Genomic DNA, 18,871 nt, shown 5'->3' on the forward strand with positions numbered 1-18,871 from the left:
TGGAGAGGCAATGGGATGGGACACAAGTGCAGGTTTAAAAAAAAAAAATGAAACCATAGTTCTCCAAATCATTTAACAGCAGAGCCCCTAGGACTGAAAACACATTAGAGTCATGGCTTAGTAGCTGTCAAGCTAAAGCTAAGCATGTTGGGGGTAGATGTGGGAAGTAGATACCAACTAGCCATTCTATCTGGCAGAGTTCATGATTCCACCCTTTGTAACAGCGCCTATTTCCTGATTAGAAAACCAAAATATCATCTCCCCAACTGTGCAAAAATCACATGGTCCAGATCCAGATGAGGACTAACGTCACTTCCACACTGCAAGGGGCACAATACCTGTAGAAGAAGCCTGGATGATTGACATAAACACTGCAGAACTGAGTGACTCAGCACACAACATATGGCATTCCGGGGCTCTCCCTTCAGCTATGAATATGAATGTGTATAAGCTGAGCATGGTGATATATGCCTATAATCACAGCAGTTGGGGGTAGATGGGCAGATCTCTGTGAGTTCAAGGCCAGACTTGTCTACATAGTGAGTTCCAAGTCAGTCAAAGCTATACAGTAAAACCTTCAAGTCCCTATTGAGAGAGAGAGCGAGAGAGAGAGAGGGGGGGGGAAGCACACATCACACCTGCCCTTCCATCCCCCTTGAGCACATCACCTATCTACAAGACAGAGAGGTAACCTAAACCCAAAAGGATAATAATGATGGAGGCCGCTCTGAAAATCTGAGGTTTTCCCAACACAGAGGTAGAGAGAATACTCTCGTAGGCAGTAAGTCTAGGCAGCATGAGTTGGTAGCATCGTATGAAGAGCTGACAGCCCTGAAGCAGATCAAATACTAATTGAAGCTCTGTGTCTCTGAAATTCCCAGTTATATGCATCAACTAATCATCTTAAGCCATTTGAAACCATTTGAACTTTTATTATTAATTATAACCAAAGCACTGGGAAAGAAAGAAAGAAAGAAAGAAAGAAAGAAAGAAAGAAAGAAAGAAAGAAAGAAAGAAAGAAAGAAAGAAAGAAAGAAAAAAGAAAGAAAGAAAGAAAGAAAGAAACCTTTAACTACACAACTTCAGGGTAGCCCGGAGCCCCCAAGCATAAAACTGCAAGTAAAATTCTTTTCCAGGGGGCTAGAGAAATAGCTCAGTGGTTATGAACACATAATACTGCTCTTTCAGAGTCCTAGAACTCATGACAGGCATCTCACAACTACCTGTTACTCCAGTTCCAGGAGACCCAATATACTCTTTTGGCCTCCAAAAGCATCTACATACATTAGTGCACATAAATGCAAATAATCAATACACATTAATTAATTAATTAATTAATGGCTGTTGCTTTGGTTTTTTGAGACAGAGTTTCTCTGTGTAGCCTTGGCTGTCCTGGAATCACTTCGTAGACCAGGCTGGCCTTGAACTCACAGAGATCCACCTGACTCTGCCTCCCTGAGTGCTGGGATTACAGGCACGTGCCACCATGCCAAGCAATGAATCTTTTTTCTTTTTTAAAGATGATTTTTTACAACCATCCAAGATACTTACTAGATTCTGGAGACAGAAGAGCCAATAGGAAAACATCCCCAGCTTTATGGAAAATAATTGTTCTGTACAAACTGATTAGGAAATCTGCACATTGCCATACACTTAAGTTAAGAAAAATACAATGGGCAAATGCCCCATCAGCCCCCAAAAAACTAAAGCAACACCAATATCAAGTTCAAATTTAGGAACCATCAAGCCAAAGCAGTACCCCAGCTGTATTTCAGAGCAGCTGAAAGTGACAGCAAATATTCATGACACCCTTGCCATTGCTATCAGCAGCGTTCAGGTGAGCAGCCATGCCTGGTAACAGGTCCACGGGTTCACATACCTCCCACCACGTTTTATTAAAACCCACAGGTAGGTTCCTTCCACCAACAGTTGTCAAGAGTAACAGCCAGAAGTTATATCCCCATCAATGGCTTCTTCTCACAATTTTTTTTTTTTTTTGAGATAATTTATTTCACAGAGAAAATAGCTTGAGCTTACATTTTTAGCTAAAGTATCACAGAAACGGATTCACACGGAACAAGTAAGCTGGGCCCTTTCTTCCTTATGTCAGTATTTTCCCAAAGAGCTAAGAGACACAAATAGGCAATAGCTACAAGAATATTTCCTCTACTGGCTTTTCTATACTAACATACCAACACTGAGATAATGTTCTTTGCTTCCAAAAGAAGTTTTCTTTTTTTCTTCTTCTTTTTCTTTTTTTTTTTTTTTTTTGAAAAGAAAAATTAAGTTATTAGAACAACAAATTTAGGTCACAAATTCCAGAAGGAAAAGCCAGGACATCTCAGGATGCAAGTATCAAAAACGGTGTTCTTTGGCTGCAATGAATGGTTATTATGCTCCTCCCCTTGATCTTTGCCTCACTGAACTCAAGGTGCAAAATCCCAAACTGACCCAGCTTTTGACCACGTGTCAGCAACGTAGACACGAGATCCACTGTCTCAGTCACCTACTGTACTGTTACTGTACTACCACAGAGTAAGCGATCCTGAAACCTCAGAGGTGTGGGACAAAATGTGTTACTTACAGATTCAGCTAGGATCCACTCCGACCAGGTGGGCAGCTTTATTGTCCTAGCTGCAACAAATGAGCTTTCCCACACACACAGCGCGGTGCGGCACCTTGGCTCAACCCTTTAGCACATCCAGACTCTTCAACAGCAAAGACAGAAGGGCAGAAATTCTACCAAAGATCACCCAGCCCAAAGCAATCACGGCATATATGCAGCGCATGCTACACTATACCTTGGAGCATTCCAAAGTGGCAGACTCGGGCCAAATTTCATGCCAGGATGGGGGCATCTGGGGGCCGAAAATGAGGCTCTGAAAACAAAGTTAGTTGATCAGACCATAAATTAGTCTCAACCAGAAAACGCCTTTACTTCTGTCTCACGCATGAGGTTATAAATTACATACAGACTATCCTGCCTAAAAACTGAATTCCTAGACAGTCTACCAGAATGTTCCATTCTGACAGGGGTACCAAGGGAAGGAAAGTGACCAACGAAGGGAAGGACACACACACCAAAGCCACACGAGTCTTAAGCCGGCCTTGGCTTTCACTGCCAACTGCACCGCGTTGACCTTGTAATGGCCCTTCCTGTACTTGGCTCCTTGATAGAAAAACCACATTGGCTAAACCTCTGCTCTGAAATACTGGGTCCTGTTCCTCAGCCTAGTGCAGCAGGGCTGGTGCTCAGCATCAATTATGTAATGCAGAACAATCCATTATGCAGGCAGGAAAGCAGCAAGGGCGACAACCGCGTCCAAAACACAAAATTCCACTGTGTAACAATAGCACTGCAGAACAGGCCCCAGAGGTTCACCAAGTTCTAACAGCATGTCCACTCTCGGAGGAAAGGCTGGAATCGTGACTTATCTGCAGAATATCCAAAAAAGATGGTATCAAGCGCTTTCCTTCACTATTTAAAACCTTCCAGGCCAGAGACACAGCTCAGTTCTTTAAAGCACAAGGACTTGAATTCAATCTTCAAAACTCACATTAAAAAAAAAAAAAAAAAATTTAAAGCCACGAATGGTGGTGTGCTTACAATTCCAGTACTGGAGAGACAGAAACAAATGATGGGGGGACAGAGAAAAACAAACGGGCCTCCCTACTAGGTTAGTTAAAAGGCCAATAAGAGGCGCTGTCTCTAAGCCAAGACAGGGCTATAGAAATGATTGCAAGAATAAAGGAAGGGCCTGAGTTCAGAGCCCAAGCACCTACATAAAAAGCAAAGCATGGCTGCCAGTGCCCGTAACCCCAGCACTGTGGAGGAATGAGGAAGAGGAGATAAAAGGACTGCTGGTGCGCGCACACAAACAAACACACACACACACACTTTCACACATTGCACACAATAGGAAAGGAAAATGTAGATAGTACCTGTCTTATCAGGGTTTCTATTGCTGCGATGAAACGCCATGACCAAAAGCAACTAAGGAAGGAAAAGGTTTATTTTGCTGACACTTCCTTAACACAGTTCATCAAAGAAGGAAGTCAAGGCAGGAACTCAAAACAGGAGAGAAACCTGGAGGCCAGCTTCAGAGGCCATGGAGGGGTGCTGCTTACTGGCTTACTCCTTTGGGCCTGCTCAGCCTGCTTTCTTAGAGAACCCAGGCCCACCAGCCCAGGGGTGTCCCCATCTACAGTGCTGGGTAATAAGCCCTCCCCCATCAAACAGTAATTAAGAAAATGGCCTACAGGCTTGCCTACAGCCCAATCTAAGGGGAGCATTTTCTCTACTGAGTTTCCCTCCTCTCAGCTTGTATCAAGTTGACATAAAACCTAGCTGGCACAGTGCCTGAGGAACCACACAAAATGTTATGTATTTACTTACATACATACATACACACACACACACACACACACACGTAGGAGTGCACACATACACCATTCCTAAGCAGCACACACAGAGCTTAGCCTGCTTATTCTTTTATTTATAAGGCTATACATTTCACAGTGAAATCATCTCTAAGCAGAAAATAGATCCTATTCCCACACTGGGAATTCAAATCCATATGAATGTCAATTTCAAGATGTGATTTTGCACCCAGTTCTAAGTTTCAACAGACCAGGGCCCTGAGACAGAATAGTCCAAAGATTATAATCAGCTGTCAAAATATACTCTCCCCAGCTCTTCTCAACTGGAATTGGAGAGCTGTCACCAGCTGGGCCTCAATGAACCTACATGGAGAAGTTCTCGTGCCAAACTAAACCACTTCCAGAATGTATTATTCATTTCAACATACATTTCTTGGCCTTCCTTGTGAGCTGGTCACCATCCTGGGCCCTGAGAACACAGACATAAGAAATCCGATTGCTACTCTTAAAGAGATGAAAAGCGACAGGCACGGAAGAGACTGATGCCTAGAGGAAGCACTGCAAATTTGTCACGTGGAGACCAAATATGGCTCCCAGATGTGGTCTATTTGGTTCACCCACGTCTTCAAGAGAACTTTGAACCAACATTTAAAAATGGGTGAAATTTATGTCTTCAAAAAATTCCAAGCTTTTGTGGTTTCTTGAAAACTTGAAAGAGCTAATGACCTTGAGCCAATGTTAGTGCATGCCACATGATCACAGCAAGATCAGGAACCTTGCTTTTGAACAAGGTAAGCCCTTTCAGTTGACCCCAGCGTCTGCCACTCCAGATCCTTTTACAGGAACTCAGCATGACTGCCATAAACAACAGGTCTAGTAGAAGGTATTGGACATGTCAAGTGAGGTCAGTGAAGAACAGGGTTCTCATACACACATTTAAGGCTTTAAGTTGATATATTCCCAACTAACAAGAAAGTTCACATGGGCTCTAAAATATACATAGATAGGAGAATATTCATCAAAACTGTGTATAAATTACAAAACAAGTAAAAATAACGTAAATGCTCATGTTCAAAGCATGAAAACATACTATACAGTGACCAAATAGCCATTGGGATGTTTAAGTAAATTTATGTGTTTAAAAAACACATTAAATCAACAGGGACAGTCACCCACACTGTTGATCTCAGAGTCAGGAGGCAGAGACTGGTAGATTCCTGAATTTGAGGCCAGCATGATCTCCATAACAAATTCTAGGCTGGCCAGGGCTATATACAATCCTGGGTTTTAGAGGGAGGGGAGTTAATTTTTGTTTTTTAAAACAGTCCACAGTATTTTTATTAGGCACAGATTTCTACCAAGAACTGTCATACAACTACATTTTAGGCAAGAAAAAGGTAATCCTCCAGCCCCACCCCACCCCACCCTACCACTTAACATATGCATTTTTCTGAGGTAGAATATTAAGTCATATGCATACATTTTCTTTCCCCATTAACATTTTTCTGTATTCTACATATTGTGTAAATGTAAAAAAATTAAGACAGATTGATGTACAGATCAACTATAAGTACTGACCAATAGTTATATAAGGGCACAATGGCATTTGATGTTTGAAAGATTTGAAACCAAAATCTTGATGTATATACTTTTTATTTAAAAAATTAAATTAAATATACACGCTCCAACACAAGAGAAAGCTATTTTTTAACAACTCGAGCTTTGAATTCTTAACCAAGGCACACAGACCGTAGCAGGCTGATAGTTGGAGGAGGAAATGAACACACTCTATCACATGTAAATTCCAAGGTCTTGCCAAGAATCCAGGTGGTAAGATACTGACTATTTAAATCAGGCCAAAGTGGTGCCTCCTATGGCCACATTACATAAGCAACTGCTGCTTACATCTGGCCAGAATAAAGGCACGCTAAGACCTCCAACACAATTAATTCAATATTTTCTCTACAGTTCAAAATGCTACAACAACTGGCAGACAACCATCTTAAATCATTACAGAAAAGTCAGACATATGGCTAAGTATATTTAATATGCCTTAAAAATAAAAAGTGAATTTCCTCGCCAACAAGATCTTAGGCAAGAATTTTTTCATGCAAAAATCATGTCTAGTTTTTAACCCTCTGAAATTTTCAACAGAGATTTCCTGAGTACCTACACAGAGCAGAGATTACACAATACACAAAACAAGGATGCTTCCTACAAGAAACACATATGCAGCAAAGAAGACAGTCAGGCAGATTTACAATTACAAGGCACAGACATGAAAAACACCCACAAGGAGGAAGAAAATCTACAGAATTGGTGGCATAAATCATAAAGAGCAAGAGCCTATGGCAGATAAACAGAACTGCTTAAGGATATGTCACAGCACATTATGACTTCTGGCTGGTAAATTTGGGAGAATTTTTTTTTTTTCTTTAGAACTATCTTCAGTGAAGCATACACTAAGCATATTGTACTGTGTCTGGCACCTGTCTAAAACAGGTACCTTCCACATTAATCCTCCAACATAATGACATGAAGACTCCAGACTATAACAGGAAGACATCTGTAGTATGGAAGCCCAAGGTAGCCAGGAGAACCAGGCAAATGAAAGCTTGAGTCTCACTGTCAGTAACTAATGACCTCTGAAGATAGACTTCTCATGGTTAAAGGGAGAATAAGACCACACAGCTAACTACACCCTTTAACCTGGGATTCAGAGAAGTTCGTAGGATCTATAAACAAGAGTTATAATTACTAATCAAACCACTGCTAATTCAGATTCCCTGTCTATGCCTCAAAGGAGGCTTTCTCAAGCTCAGCCTTAGTGATAGCTTTGATAAATTTCTTGTAGATTGTATGTTTAGCAACTTTCCTGGCCCCTGTTTAGGCGTCAAACCACCCAATCCCTAATAGACATGAAAAAAGGTTTCTACACACAGGCAAATTTCCCCAAGGTGGAGAGGCAAAATGCTGCCCGGTTAAGAGAAAACTCAGTGCTGGGTATCCATTTTTCAAGTAAAAATGACCACAGCTGCTCATTATTATTTATGAACCAAGGGAAACACAAGTGTTTGACATACATTATCTCATGTGGTCCTCACAGCCACTATATTAATTTGCTTCTCTGTTGCTGTCATAAAACAGTGACCAAAGCAATTGGGGGAGAAAAGGGTTTATTTGGCTTACAGGTTACACAGCCCATCATCAAGAAAGGCCAAGGCATGAGCCTGGAGACAGGAGCTGAAGGAGAAACCACAGGCTGGCTTGCTTGGCTACCTTTCTAAAACATCCAGGCCCACCTGTCCAGGGATAACATGGCCAGAAGAAGCCAGGCCCTCCCTGGCTTAATGATTAATTAATCAATCATTAATCAAGGAAATGCTCCACAGACAGGTCAACAAGCCAATCTAATAGAGACAATTTCTCAAGTGACATTCCCTCTTTCCTAGTTATGTCCAGGTTTGTGTTAAGTTGACAAAAACTGTGACCAGCCACCATATGACACAGGTATCATTTGCTTTGTCAGCTGAGAGCTGACATTCTACCATTAACCTGCCCCTGGTCTCTCTGCTGGGAAGAGGAAGTACCAGACAGACTGACTTCAAGCCTGCATAACTAACCTGTGTCACTACCTCCCCAGACAGTTTTAGCGTGGGAACCCAGACATGATACCAGGAATATCAGAGAAACTTGGTCTCACGATCGGAAGAAATACTGATGCTGGTACTGGCCTGCCCAGCACACCAAGAAATAAAGAATCCGCCACGCCTCCAAACTTTATCACAACCTAGAACCTCAGAACAACCATTAGGATCAATTCCTCACCCATGACCCTGGTGGAGGCACCGACCTCCACCAAACACATGGGAAATCTACAGGCTTCTTTCTCCATTTGTCTGAACCAAACCTTTAGAAAGAAAGGGCATGAGAATCATACAGAAGGATGAGGGCTGTTTCTGTACTTCAAAAGCCCCCACTAAGAGCTATGTACTGAAACTCCATCCCCCCAGAAAAATCTTTCTTCTCCCTGAAGCACTTTCAAATGAGGAACAATAACAGAAGCCAACACTTTCTGAGCAGTCCTGCAGGCCCAGAGCCACGTGGCTTACTTGGATTCCATCTCATTTCTCCACCAGCCCCACAGAGCAGGTGTCCTTATCATCTCCATTTTCAGAGGGGCAGGCATGGCTCAAAGAGGTGAAGCATCTTGCCCCCTAACACCCAGCTTTGACATTATCCAGACTCAGTCTAAAATCTTAATTACAACCTATCAATTACTTGCTATTTGTAAATTCGTCTACAAGCAGTTTGACAGTCCAGTTTATACCGCAGATAGCAATAATTTTAAAACATGGCTTATGATCAGTATACGAGCAAGTACCTTTTAATTGCACCACCATGCTGCTCTCCATAAAGAGAGCCGCAGGCCTTGTCTCCCAACAAACGAGAAGATTAGCCTTACTGCAGAAAACACAACCGTGGCCCATTAAAAGCACAAACACAATCTACTCTGCCAGGCTTAATACCTTAGCAATAACAGTAGGCTTCGTACTTTAGCAATGAGAATATAATTTTCTTACATAACTCTTTCTCCCAACTTTGGAGGTGGCTACAGAAAACATACATACACACAGACAGCAGGAAGAAATTCTCGCCAACCACAAGAGCCGTGAAACCTTTCACAAACTCCCCTGATACACTCAGCGTGAAGCTGCTGCCCTAACCCCAGAATTCTTCCTCAGCAAGGTGACTATTTTAAACCCCAGGCTGGCCACCTCACTCACCTCCTACTTGTATTTCCTAGGACCACCTCCCAGATAAGCCATTTCCATGCAAATAAAAATAATCACTGGAGAGGCTGAAACAGGAAGGTTGCCAGCTCACAAAGTGCAGCACAGGCAAAAGACTGTTTCAAGTAAAAAATAAGAAAGCTAATCTCAGGTGTGCTCCTAGAAACTCACACATAATGGCAAAGGGCAGACAGGTGGAACACAGACTGAGGCCAGTGACAGGTAGTCAAGGGCTGCTGTGTCAGGGAGATCCTCGGAGTGTCTCTAGTGGACTCCAGTCTCCAGTGTAGATCAATTGCCTGGTGATGCTAAGTGCTGCCACCCAAAAAAACTCAGCATTCAATTAGCCTTAAAATCTAGAACCTGCTCCTAAAACTGAAAATGCAAGTTAAGCATAACTTTATCTTCGATCTCAAGGAGATTCGTTCAAACATGTTCCATTCTCCCGAGCTCGGTGGGAGACAAAGGACTATATGTGTTTACTATAAAAACCCCTATCACTTGAAGTTGTCAGAGACTGCTGTCTTTCTGGACCACACACCTAACTCTGTTCAGCTCCAGAGTGTGATCATTAAAAGTCACACGGAACGTAATGCAGACCATCATGAATCATCTACATGTTCATAATCTACAGAGACAGCTGAGCTTGAGGGATCTGTTCTAGTTCTAAGCCTGACAGGAAACACGCAACAAATATATGAACAGCTACCACGCAGCATCCGCAGCACCAGGGAAACCATCAGCAGAGAAGCCCACCCTCCTGGAACGTAGATCCTACAGGCAACTTGCAAGTGATCTGCATGTTCCAGGGTAAAAGTAAAGCACAGAAGGGAGACCACAGAGTTACACGTGGCAGTGAGGGTCCTTTTAAATCAAATGAGCGGAAGAAACCTCACTGAGATGGTAGCGTTCTAGAAAGGCTTACAGTTCAAGAAGGAGCCAGTCTGTGAGATATGGAGGTGAGGACCTACAGACGGTGGGCAGGGGTAGAAAACTGACCAGATCATATAGGCCTTGGAAGTTTCTTTATGAACTCTGAGGTGGTGACTACAGGTGTAAGCATAAATAATGGACTGTTCTACTATATATCACTGCTGAGCTATAAAATACATGGTTCCTCTTTAATCATAAAAAAATAGTTTAAATACATTTTCTCATTTTATTACATTGATTCAGAAAAGGCGAGAGTCAGAACACACTGGACCGTTTCTAAGAGACCCCGACTATAAAGCAGAAATCAACAGACCCAACCTTAACATCCATGGGCTTCAGTTGGGGAAAGACAGTCATGTGACACAGCACACGCCACAGACACCCATGGAGTGCACCATGACAAAGCTCCCAGGCACACGCTTACAGATCTTGTGGGCTACAGACATGAGAAGGTTCTGTAACCTACTTTTTAGGACATGAATGTCAGCCCTTAATAAATCTGACAGCCTTTATTCTCAGTGTACACAGAATTCAGCATATCCTGTTACACATACATACACACTCAAGGAAAGGACCACTAACATCACAGGGTGGTGTTGTGCATTAAATAACCGCTGTTTACAGAGCAACATCCTTCATGTAAACCCCTGTGGTAAGGAGATGTCAGAATGTTTTCTCTTATAAACCACTTAATTCCCCTTGGTGGATATCATCAATTCTGCTATCCGAGACTAGAGGGATAACGAATGCCAACAACTGCAGTGAGCCAACTGTATGCCATTGCCTCATGAGGTCAAGTTAATCTATTTTAAAAAACACAGCCAATGGCAAAGGGTGGTCACAGGACCAACATACCCAGCCTTGCTCTGCTCCTTTCCTATAAAAGCTATGGTGTACTCCACAACATAAGCTAAAAACACACCTCTGAGAAAGGTCAGAGTTTTTGAAACTAAAAACAAAAATAAACTGATTTTTTAAGTTAAAAATACATAAACAAACACAAAGCATAATTTAAGAGTGAAAGAAAAGATTAACACTGTTTTATGGAGTGAAGAGTTGACTTGATTGTGGGTAGCGATAAATAGAAAGGGACAAAGCTTCAACAAAGCAGAGGTAAAATACCATTCTCAGGCACTGGCTCCAACTAGAGCCCAGATGCCCTGAGCAGGAGGCCCCACACACTGAGCATCTGAAGACTTGCTGAACTTCAGTCAACAGGCAGAAATATGTGAATATAACTCATTAGGTTTGACAATCATTATAGCCCAGAATAAATTAATAACTAGACATTGGGAGTCTGCTAATTGGAAGAACTGGTGGTAAGAAAGTGAAAGCATTACGACTCTACATAAGCAAGGATGAACAGAGAAAAGGCAGGAAAAGAGGAAAGGCAGATGCTACAGCTAATCCAGTTGCACACTTATCTGAGACCATCAGTATGGCACACACCGTTAATCCCAGTACTCAGGAGGCTGAGGCTGATACACCTCTGTGAGTTCAAGGGCAGCCGGGTCTACACAGAGTTCCAGGCCAGACAGGGCTGCATGGTGAGACCGGATGTCAGAAAACAATCCATCTTAGTATGGAGAAAAAATGAAAAATGTCCTCATGAGTATAACAAATTTTAGTGAGTACCTATTTAGTGAATGCAGGAAGTGCTTCATGCACTGGAATCAAGGTGAATAGAGGTGAACTTCTTCTCACAGGCAAGGAAAGGGACATAAAAAGAACCAGACCTTGTAAAACTGTGACACACACAACTGAGAAAGGAACTCGATCGCCTCAGGATTATCTTCCATGCTGACAACGGTGTCTGGTGATGGCTCAGACTGGACCAGGAAAACCAATGTCATGCACCTCTTCCCAACTCCAGTTCTGCTAAAAGCCAAGGTCTCTCTGCTCCCACCAAGATCCAAGGAGGAGGAGGAGGAGGAGGAGGGCGGACAAGGCAGCTCAGTAAGTAAAGGTGCTTGCTGCTAAGTCTGGTGATGAGCTTGATCTCTGGGACCTACACAGTAGAAGAGGAAAACTCCCTCCCTCAAGCAGTCCTCTACCTCCACAAGAGTACCAAGCACACACGTGTGTGCGCAAACACATATACAAGTGCATGCACATACATAAACAAATAAATGTAATAAAAAAAATTTTCTTAAATGATCTTAGGAGAGAACACCAGGAGGTACACATAAGGAATGAACACAAGTCAGCAAGGGTCTCTTCGAAGAGAAGGTAACAAGAAGAGCCAAGAGGCAGGAGAGAAGCCAGGGCTACTTCTGCGGAGTTTGCTTCCCAACACCCACCTCAATCCGGTGGATCCTAACTCCAGGGGGAGCCAGCACCCCAGCCTCTGCGGATACCTGCACTCACATGTACATACCTATACGTGGATCTACATGCATAATTTGAAATTTTCAAAAGTAGTGGAAAAGCGTAGCACAGTGGTGCACTCATGAGGGAAGCAGAGGGCAGGAAGACAGCCTGGACCACGTAGTGAGTTTAAAGGCAAGTAGAGAAACACAGAGAGATGTGGTCTGAAGGAACCAAAGAGAAGGCAGGTAGGAGAGTCCAATGTGTCAAAACACTCGCTGAACACACCTGAAACCCCGTGAAGAGTGAGCCAGACTCACAGTTATCCTCTGAGCATATGTCAGCATATGCAGGCTGTGGCACAGACATGTCCCCCCACACATCACACACGCACACATCTCACACACACAGACATACACAACAAATAAAATAAAGATTGTAAAGCAAAGTGAAAAAGTTTTTTGAAAAGGACTCTATCTGGGGACAATCTGGGAACAAGGAAGCAAGATCAGACATTCACAGGAAAGGAAGAAACCAGGAAGGACACGGCAGTGTGTTTTGAAATGAGAGGAAAATGGTCACAGAATTATTTTGAGAGCCACTGTCACATATTCAAATTCATCAACACAAGCGACCAACATCAAAATGAAACACACACGAAGAGGAATGAAACTTGCACCCAGAACTATATTCAACTCCATGTGGCCACAACCCCCTCCCTGTGGTGAGGAGAAAGGTTTGGTGGCAATGTTTGAATTTTAATTTATATCTTATTTATTGTCTCTTCCCTTTAAAAAAAAAAAAAAGTGGAAGGACAATTTCAGTTCCTGAGTAATTTGCAAAACCACAAATTCATCCACAAAAATATGAAAAAGCATGACCTATAATATACTGGTTTGAGAAACTACAATCGGACAGTTTTAAACCTCGAGTCTGAGTCATTCGTGGCCCAGCACTTCACAGGAGCAGTGGCCCCGAAAGGAAGCATGCCCACTTATTTTTTTTTCCTTGAGAGATGGAGGCCCACAGAGGGTGACTTTGCCAGATCTGCCACACCTTGTTCTGGATCAGAAGGTCACCTGCCCATCTGCTCCATTTCAGGCTCTGTCCAAGGCCAATTACTCACAGAACTCTTGCAAGGACCCCAGCCCGAAGTTTCTGAGTCAGGAGCACCTTGGAAGGCAGAATTTACAAGTCTAACTAGGACAGCTTACACTGGCTGGTGAGGGAACTCCAGTTCCAGGCCCACTGTCCCTCCCAGGTGTTAGGAAGAGGCTTTGGGATGGGACAGGGCTACGCTCCCACCTCTACCTCTGCTTCATCATTAGGGCTCTTAGCAAAGTCACCCAAACTCTCTGAACCTACATGTCCACCATCTCAGTTGAGTTCAGAGGATTAAAGAAGAGAATGCCCACCCAGCCCAGGGTTAAGCAACCACCTGACTGTCTTCTTGGTTTATTCCAAGTGCTGCAGCGTGAACCCAGAGCTTACATGTGCTAAACACACACTGTGCTGGCAAATTCCAGTGTAAGAGCACAATAAGACTAGCTATCTCCTATTCAACATTTCTACAATTCCTTTCTTGCCCTAAAACACTGGAGTGATTAAAAGTCAACATGGACAAGATTAAAGGCTGCCAAAGACAGAACATAACCAGAGCATTCATAACAGCTTCATCTGTAACAGTCAAAGGTGCGCCGAGGAGCAAAAGCAAAAGCAAATGGCAAAATGTACAGTAGAGAAATACTACTCGGGAATGAGGAAGAAGCCACACAATGATGTATACAACATGAAAAAAGACACACAGTCACATGACTATAATATTTCACTTTTATGGAGAAAAAGAACGTACAAATCTATAGTAAGAGGAACCAACACCCTTTGTTGGGAGGGGATTAACTGGAAAGGACGGGGAAGGGAAGATCTGAGTGACAGGAATGACCTGTCTGCATCTGAGCGGTGGGAATGGGAGAGGGTACATGTGCCAAAGCTGACTACAGCAGACATGTGGCATCTGGCCTAAACTCACAGGTCATATAGACAAGTATCAAAACATTGCCGTGCACAAGACACAGCAGCACACGGCTCCAGTCCTGGCTCTCTGGAGCCTGACAGGAGGACCATGCATTCAAAGCCACGCTGGACTATCCTGCCTCAAAATAAAACAAACAAGCAAACAACAACAAAACAATATATACAATTTTTATGTTTGTATGAGTCGGTTAAAAAGTTTACTTAGCTGGTGTGGTGGCACCCGCCTTTAATGCCAGCACTCTGGAAGCAGAGGCAAGTGAATCTCTATAAGTCCCAGGACAGCCTGGTCTACAAAGTGAGTTCAGGCCAGACAGGGCTACGCAGAGACAAAAACAAAAAAATTAAATAGATAAATGACAGTTTATTTAGGTTTTTTTTTAAGACCTGGATTCTGCTATAATTCTGTATTTTAAAGATTTGAATTCTGTGAATAATATGCACATACAGATCCAACTAACATACGTACATTTACAATATGTTTTGGCGTTTTATGACCGTCAACTGTCCTCTCCACTTAAAAGTGAAGGGACTCCAGCCTAGCGGGTCCTACTTAATCTGGTTTACAATCCACTCCCATCTATATGATATCATTTGCTATAGACTATTTTGGTCCATAAGTCTCTCCAGAGAACTACTGTGTAACAGAAAGAGCACTATCTTCTCCCACAAGAAGACATTTCCACACACTGACAAGTATTCAGAGTGGCCATGTCCCTGTGAGGGGCTAACTCAAAATGGAAACACCACAAAAGTCCCAGGTTTCCCATATACCAACTTAGTCTACCTGATACGATAAAGACACAGTAACATAGGTCAGACACAAATATGCCCTATAATTTAAATCACTTTTGCAACATGAAGGAAGAATTTGTTGAAATGGTTCCTAGGGCCATCTTCACTGTAATGTAGACATTTAACAAGTAACTGTGTCCATATATTTATCACATGCAACAGTATCCATGATGTAGTGGGGTCCAAGCTACTCCTAGCCTAGTGTGGAAGCATAAGCCCACTTTCTCCCTTGCAAACATTTCTGTTGGCAAAAGACAGTCCTAACTGAAGGAACTGACACTTGAAGGCACTACAGTAACTGCCCACCAGCGAAACACACACACACACACACACACACACACACACACACACACACAGAGAGAGAGAGAGAGAGAGCTCTTCGTTAAACACTGGATCTTCGTTAAACACTGGAAAGAAGAGCTCAGCTTCTGGCAGCTTCTTGTCCATGGCCAACAAGTTTTAGAACCCATTAAACACCACTCAGACAGCCTACTGGGTGAGAAATCTGCAAAAATGGCCCTGAACTCAAGCCCAATGCTGCTTCCAATAAACGTCTGACATAGCATTTTCTCCACAGCTCGACCAAGTCATAATCACCCGGGTAACTGCCATTAAAGTCCTAAAGAGAAGAGATAAAATAACTACTCAAATTCAAGTCTACTACAACAATGATAGCTCGCTTTCACCGGGCACTTACTATAAACCAGCACTGTTCTGCACACTTTCTCGGTTATGAGTTTACGAGAACTCCTAAGGACGCAGTCATCGGGCAGGGCCAAGTAGCAAGATCAGCACATCCACTGTTAGGTGTCAGCCTCTGCGCTCCCAACACGAGCTTTCCGCGTGGCTACTAGGCTACCTACATACACACTGCACCCATCCTCGGGTCATCTGGAAGAGGCCTGCTGCTGAGAGGGCTGGCTCCCCCAGGCTTTCCCTTGACACATTTCCCTCAGCTGCTGCCATCCTCACAGGAACAAATGGCAAGTTTTCACCACATTCAACTCTGCCACCTCCTCTGGTGCTTTCATCTGCGTCACAGCGCGGGGTTGCAGGAGGGATTCCTTTAGGTGCTGCAGTTATTCTCTGGTAAGCCAGAGAGAGGATCACGCCGTTGTCAGACCAAACTGAACCGGAGTGATCCGCCCCTGCCGGGAGTCGCCAAATGTGTCTTTAAGGGAGCCATCCCCATCTACAGACTTCCCCGACCCCAAAACTCAGTCCTTAGAGGTCATGCCCTCAAGCCCTCCTCCTCCTCTACCTCCTCCTCGGTAAAGGTTTAACAGAAAAGACCCATACACTTTTAGTAGTTGTTTGACCTTGGGCAAGTCATTTACCTACGGTAGGTCCCCGCTTACAATACAGGACTTAGAAAAACAAGTCGATCTTACAGCTTTGCTGTGAATCAGAACGAGATAACGCAATTCACTTCACAGAGCCTCTCACATAGCACGCTCACAGTGAATTGTAACTATCAACAATCATCATCAATACGGACCACAGAGCCGGGGCAGGAGGAGGAGGCGGCTGGGTAAACTTGGACTAGATTCGCGCCAAGAACCAAACGCCCCTTCCCCCACCATATGTCTCCACAACGAGGAGACACAGACGTCACCCCGCTGTGGGGTGAATGCAGGCTCTGCAGGCGGCTGGATTAAGGAATCCGGGGGTCATAACCTAGACCACCTGGAGGGGTTGCAGCAATTTCGCGTTGGAAGAGGGCCAACCAACCATAAGCAGACCCTCCCCTTCCACGACCCACTCTCCAGTTCTGGGAACATCCGCGGCGGCCAGAGACGCCACCAGCTCCATGAGGGGCTGGGGAAAGCTTCCACCTTTGCCTGCCTCAGTATCCCGGCTGCCTGGAGAGGTGCCGGGAGGCTGCGCAGCACTAGGTGGCTGCGATGAGAAGTTGGCAAACCGGGCCTGGGAAGCATCTCGCCCGCTTCCCAGCGCAACCCCAGCCCCTGCCCGCCGGGCAGGTGGGCGCGCAGCCCACGACCTGACAACTTTGCGCGCCTCTGGCCCGGGCCTCAACTTTGGCTCGCGGCACTCGGAGCAAATGGAGGCCCCCACGGACCGCCCCTCTTTTCCTAGGTGCGCTCCCCCACCGCACCCCACCCCCCCAAAAAAGGCACGCCCCGCCTTACCTTGTCTGACGGCCCTGAAGGTGACGGCCTCCGGGCAGCTGTCGATGACTCCCAGCACGTCATAGCGGGGCAAGCCGGACACCCGGACCCCCTGCACCTCCAGCAGCAGCTCACCTTCGGCCAGCCTCGGGCCCTCGCCACCGCCGGGAAGCCCCGCCGCGTCGGCCGCCACCACCGCCCCCACGTACGGAAACTCCCCGTGCTCCGCGCCCCCCAGCACCGTCACCCCCAGCTCGCCCTGAGGTCCCCGCTTCACGGTGCACTCGTGAACGCGGCCAGTCCAGTGGTTCTTCTTCTGGATCACTTTCGACATGATGAGTTACAGCCCTCCCCCCCACCACCACCGCGCCTTCAAATGAAAATAAAATCAAAATAAAATAATGAACTGCCGAGACGAAGAGACAGGTGCCCCCACGGCGTGAGCCCCCGGCGCGGCGGGCTCACGGGAGAAGCATCTCTCGGAGCGCGGGAGCGAGCCACTCGAGCCACCTCGCCCGACTCACTCGCGCTCTCAAGCCATCATAAAACAAACTTTCCGGGCTCCGCCGAGAGCCCCGCACGGGCGCCCGGGAGCTTTGTTTGCATTCCGGTGCCTCCGGGTCCGCGTTCCGGCGCCGACCTCGCTCCCGGGACCAGAGTCCACTCCGGCGCCGCCCGGGCCCGCTCTCCGCTCCGCGGCTCCCTCCTCCACACGCGCCGCGCCGGCCGGCCGCTCCTCGGCGCGAGGGAAGCCCTTTCCAAGCTAGTTGCCGGGAGCCCTGGAGACGCGGCGGCGCGGGGCGGGGGTGAGGGGACGCGAGGGAAGCGGCCGCGGCCCCTTTAAGCAGATACAAAGGCTCGGCTTGTTTTGTTACAGTTCATTCTACTCCGCGCCGCGGAGCGCGGCGGCCGGCGGCTGGGGAGACGCGCGCGCATGCGCCCGGCGGCCGCCCGCGGGCAGGCCCGCCCCGCCCCTCCTCCTGAAAGGGAGAGATTCCAACGGGCCTCCCGCGGGGTCCTAGGGCCGACCCTTCGCGGACGCCGACTCGCTCCTCTTCCTGCGCCCCTACAATTCCTCCTTCCTCCGGTGGCGCCGGCCCAGCCAGAGCCTTTTCGGGGAACACGTGCGCGTGCCCAACTCCAGCTCTCGGTAACTTTTGGAACCCAGAAGATCCGGCTTCGGGGTTCGCAGATCGTTTCAAACAGGTGGGGGCTGGGAGACCAATCCAGTGCGGGGCTCACACTCCTGCCTGCCTGCCTGCCTGCCAGCCGGGTTCCCTCCTCGCCCTCGGCTGGTGCCTGGCCACGCCGTCGCTCTCGCGGCCCCGCTGCCTCCCTCCACGTTCCCGCGCCTGTTCCCTGCCCAGGGGTTCAAGTCCACACGCGGAGCCCGGCTCTTGACTCTGGGACCCAAAGGACCCGAAACCAGCAAGTCCCACACACCCTCTTCTGCATTCCTGTCCTTGACCATCAAACGCGCCTACTCCTGGGCTCCCACCGTTT

General features: G+C 45.9%; 1 protein-coding gene across 32 annotated transcripts in view; it reads right to left on the minus strand.

The window, feature by feature from the left end:
- The window catches only part of Magi1 (membrane associated guanylate kinase, WW and PDZ domain containing 1), a 603,374-nt gene extending 585,672 nt beyond the window's left edge, over positions 1-17,702 (minus strand). For all 32 annotated transcript variants that reach the window (XM_060383817.1, XM_060383794.1, XM_060383792.1 and 29 more), the window contains exon 1: positions 17,390-17,702. In XM_060383817.1, the coding sequence (XP_060239800.1) occupies positions 17,390-17,702 (313 nt within the window). The remainder of the gene's footprint in view (positions 1-17,389) is intronic.
- Between the last annotated feature and the right edge of the window lie 1,169 nt (positions 17,703-18,871).

Source organism: Meriones unguiculatus, chromosome 5, assembly GCF_030254825.1.
Source record: "Meriones unguiculatus strain TT.TT164.6M chromosome 5, Bangor_MerUng_6.1, whole genome shotgun sequence".
Classification (NCBI taxonomy): Eukaryota; Metazoa; Chordata; class Mammalia; order Rodentia; family Muridae; genus Meriones; species Meriones unguiculatus.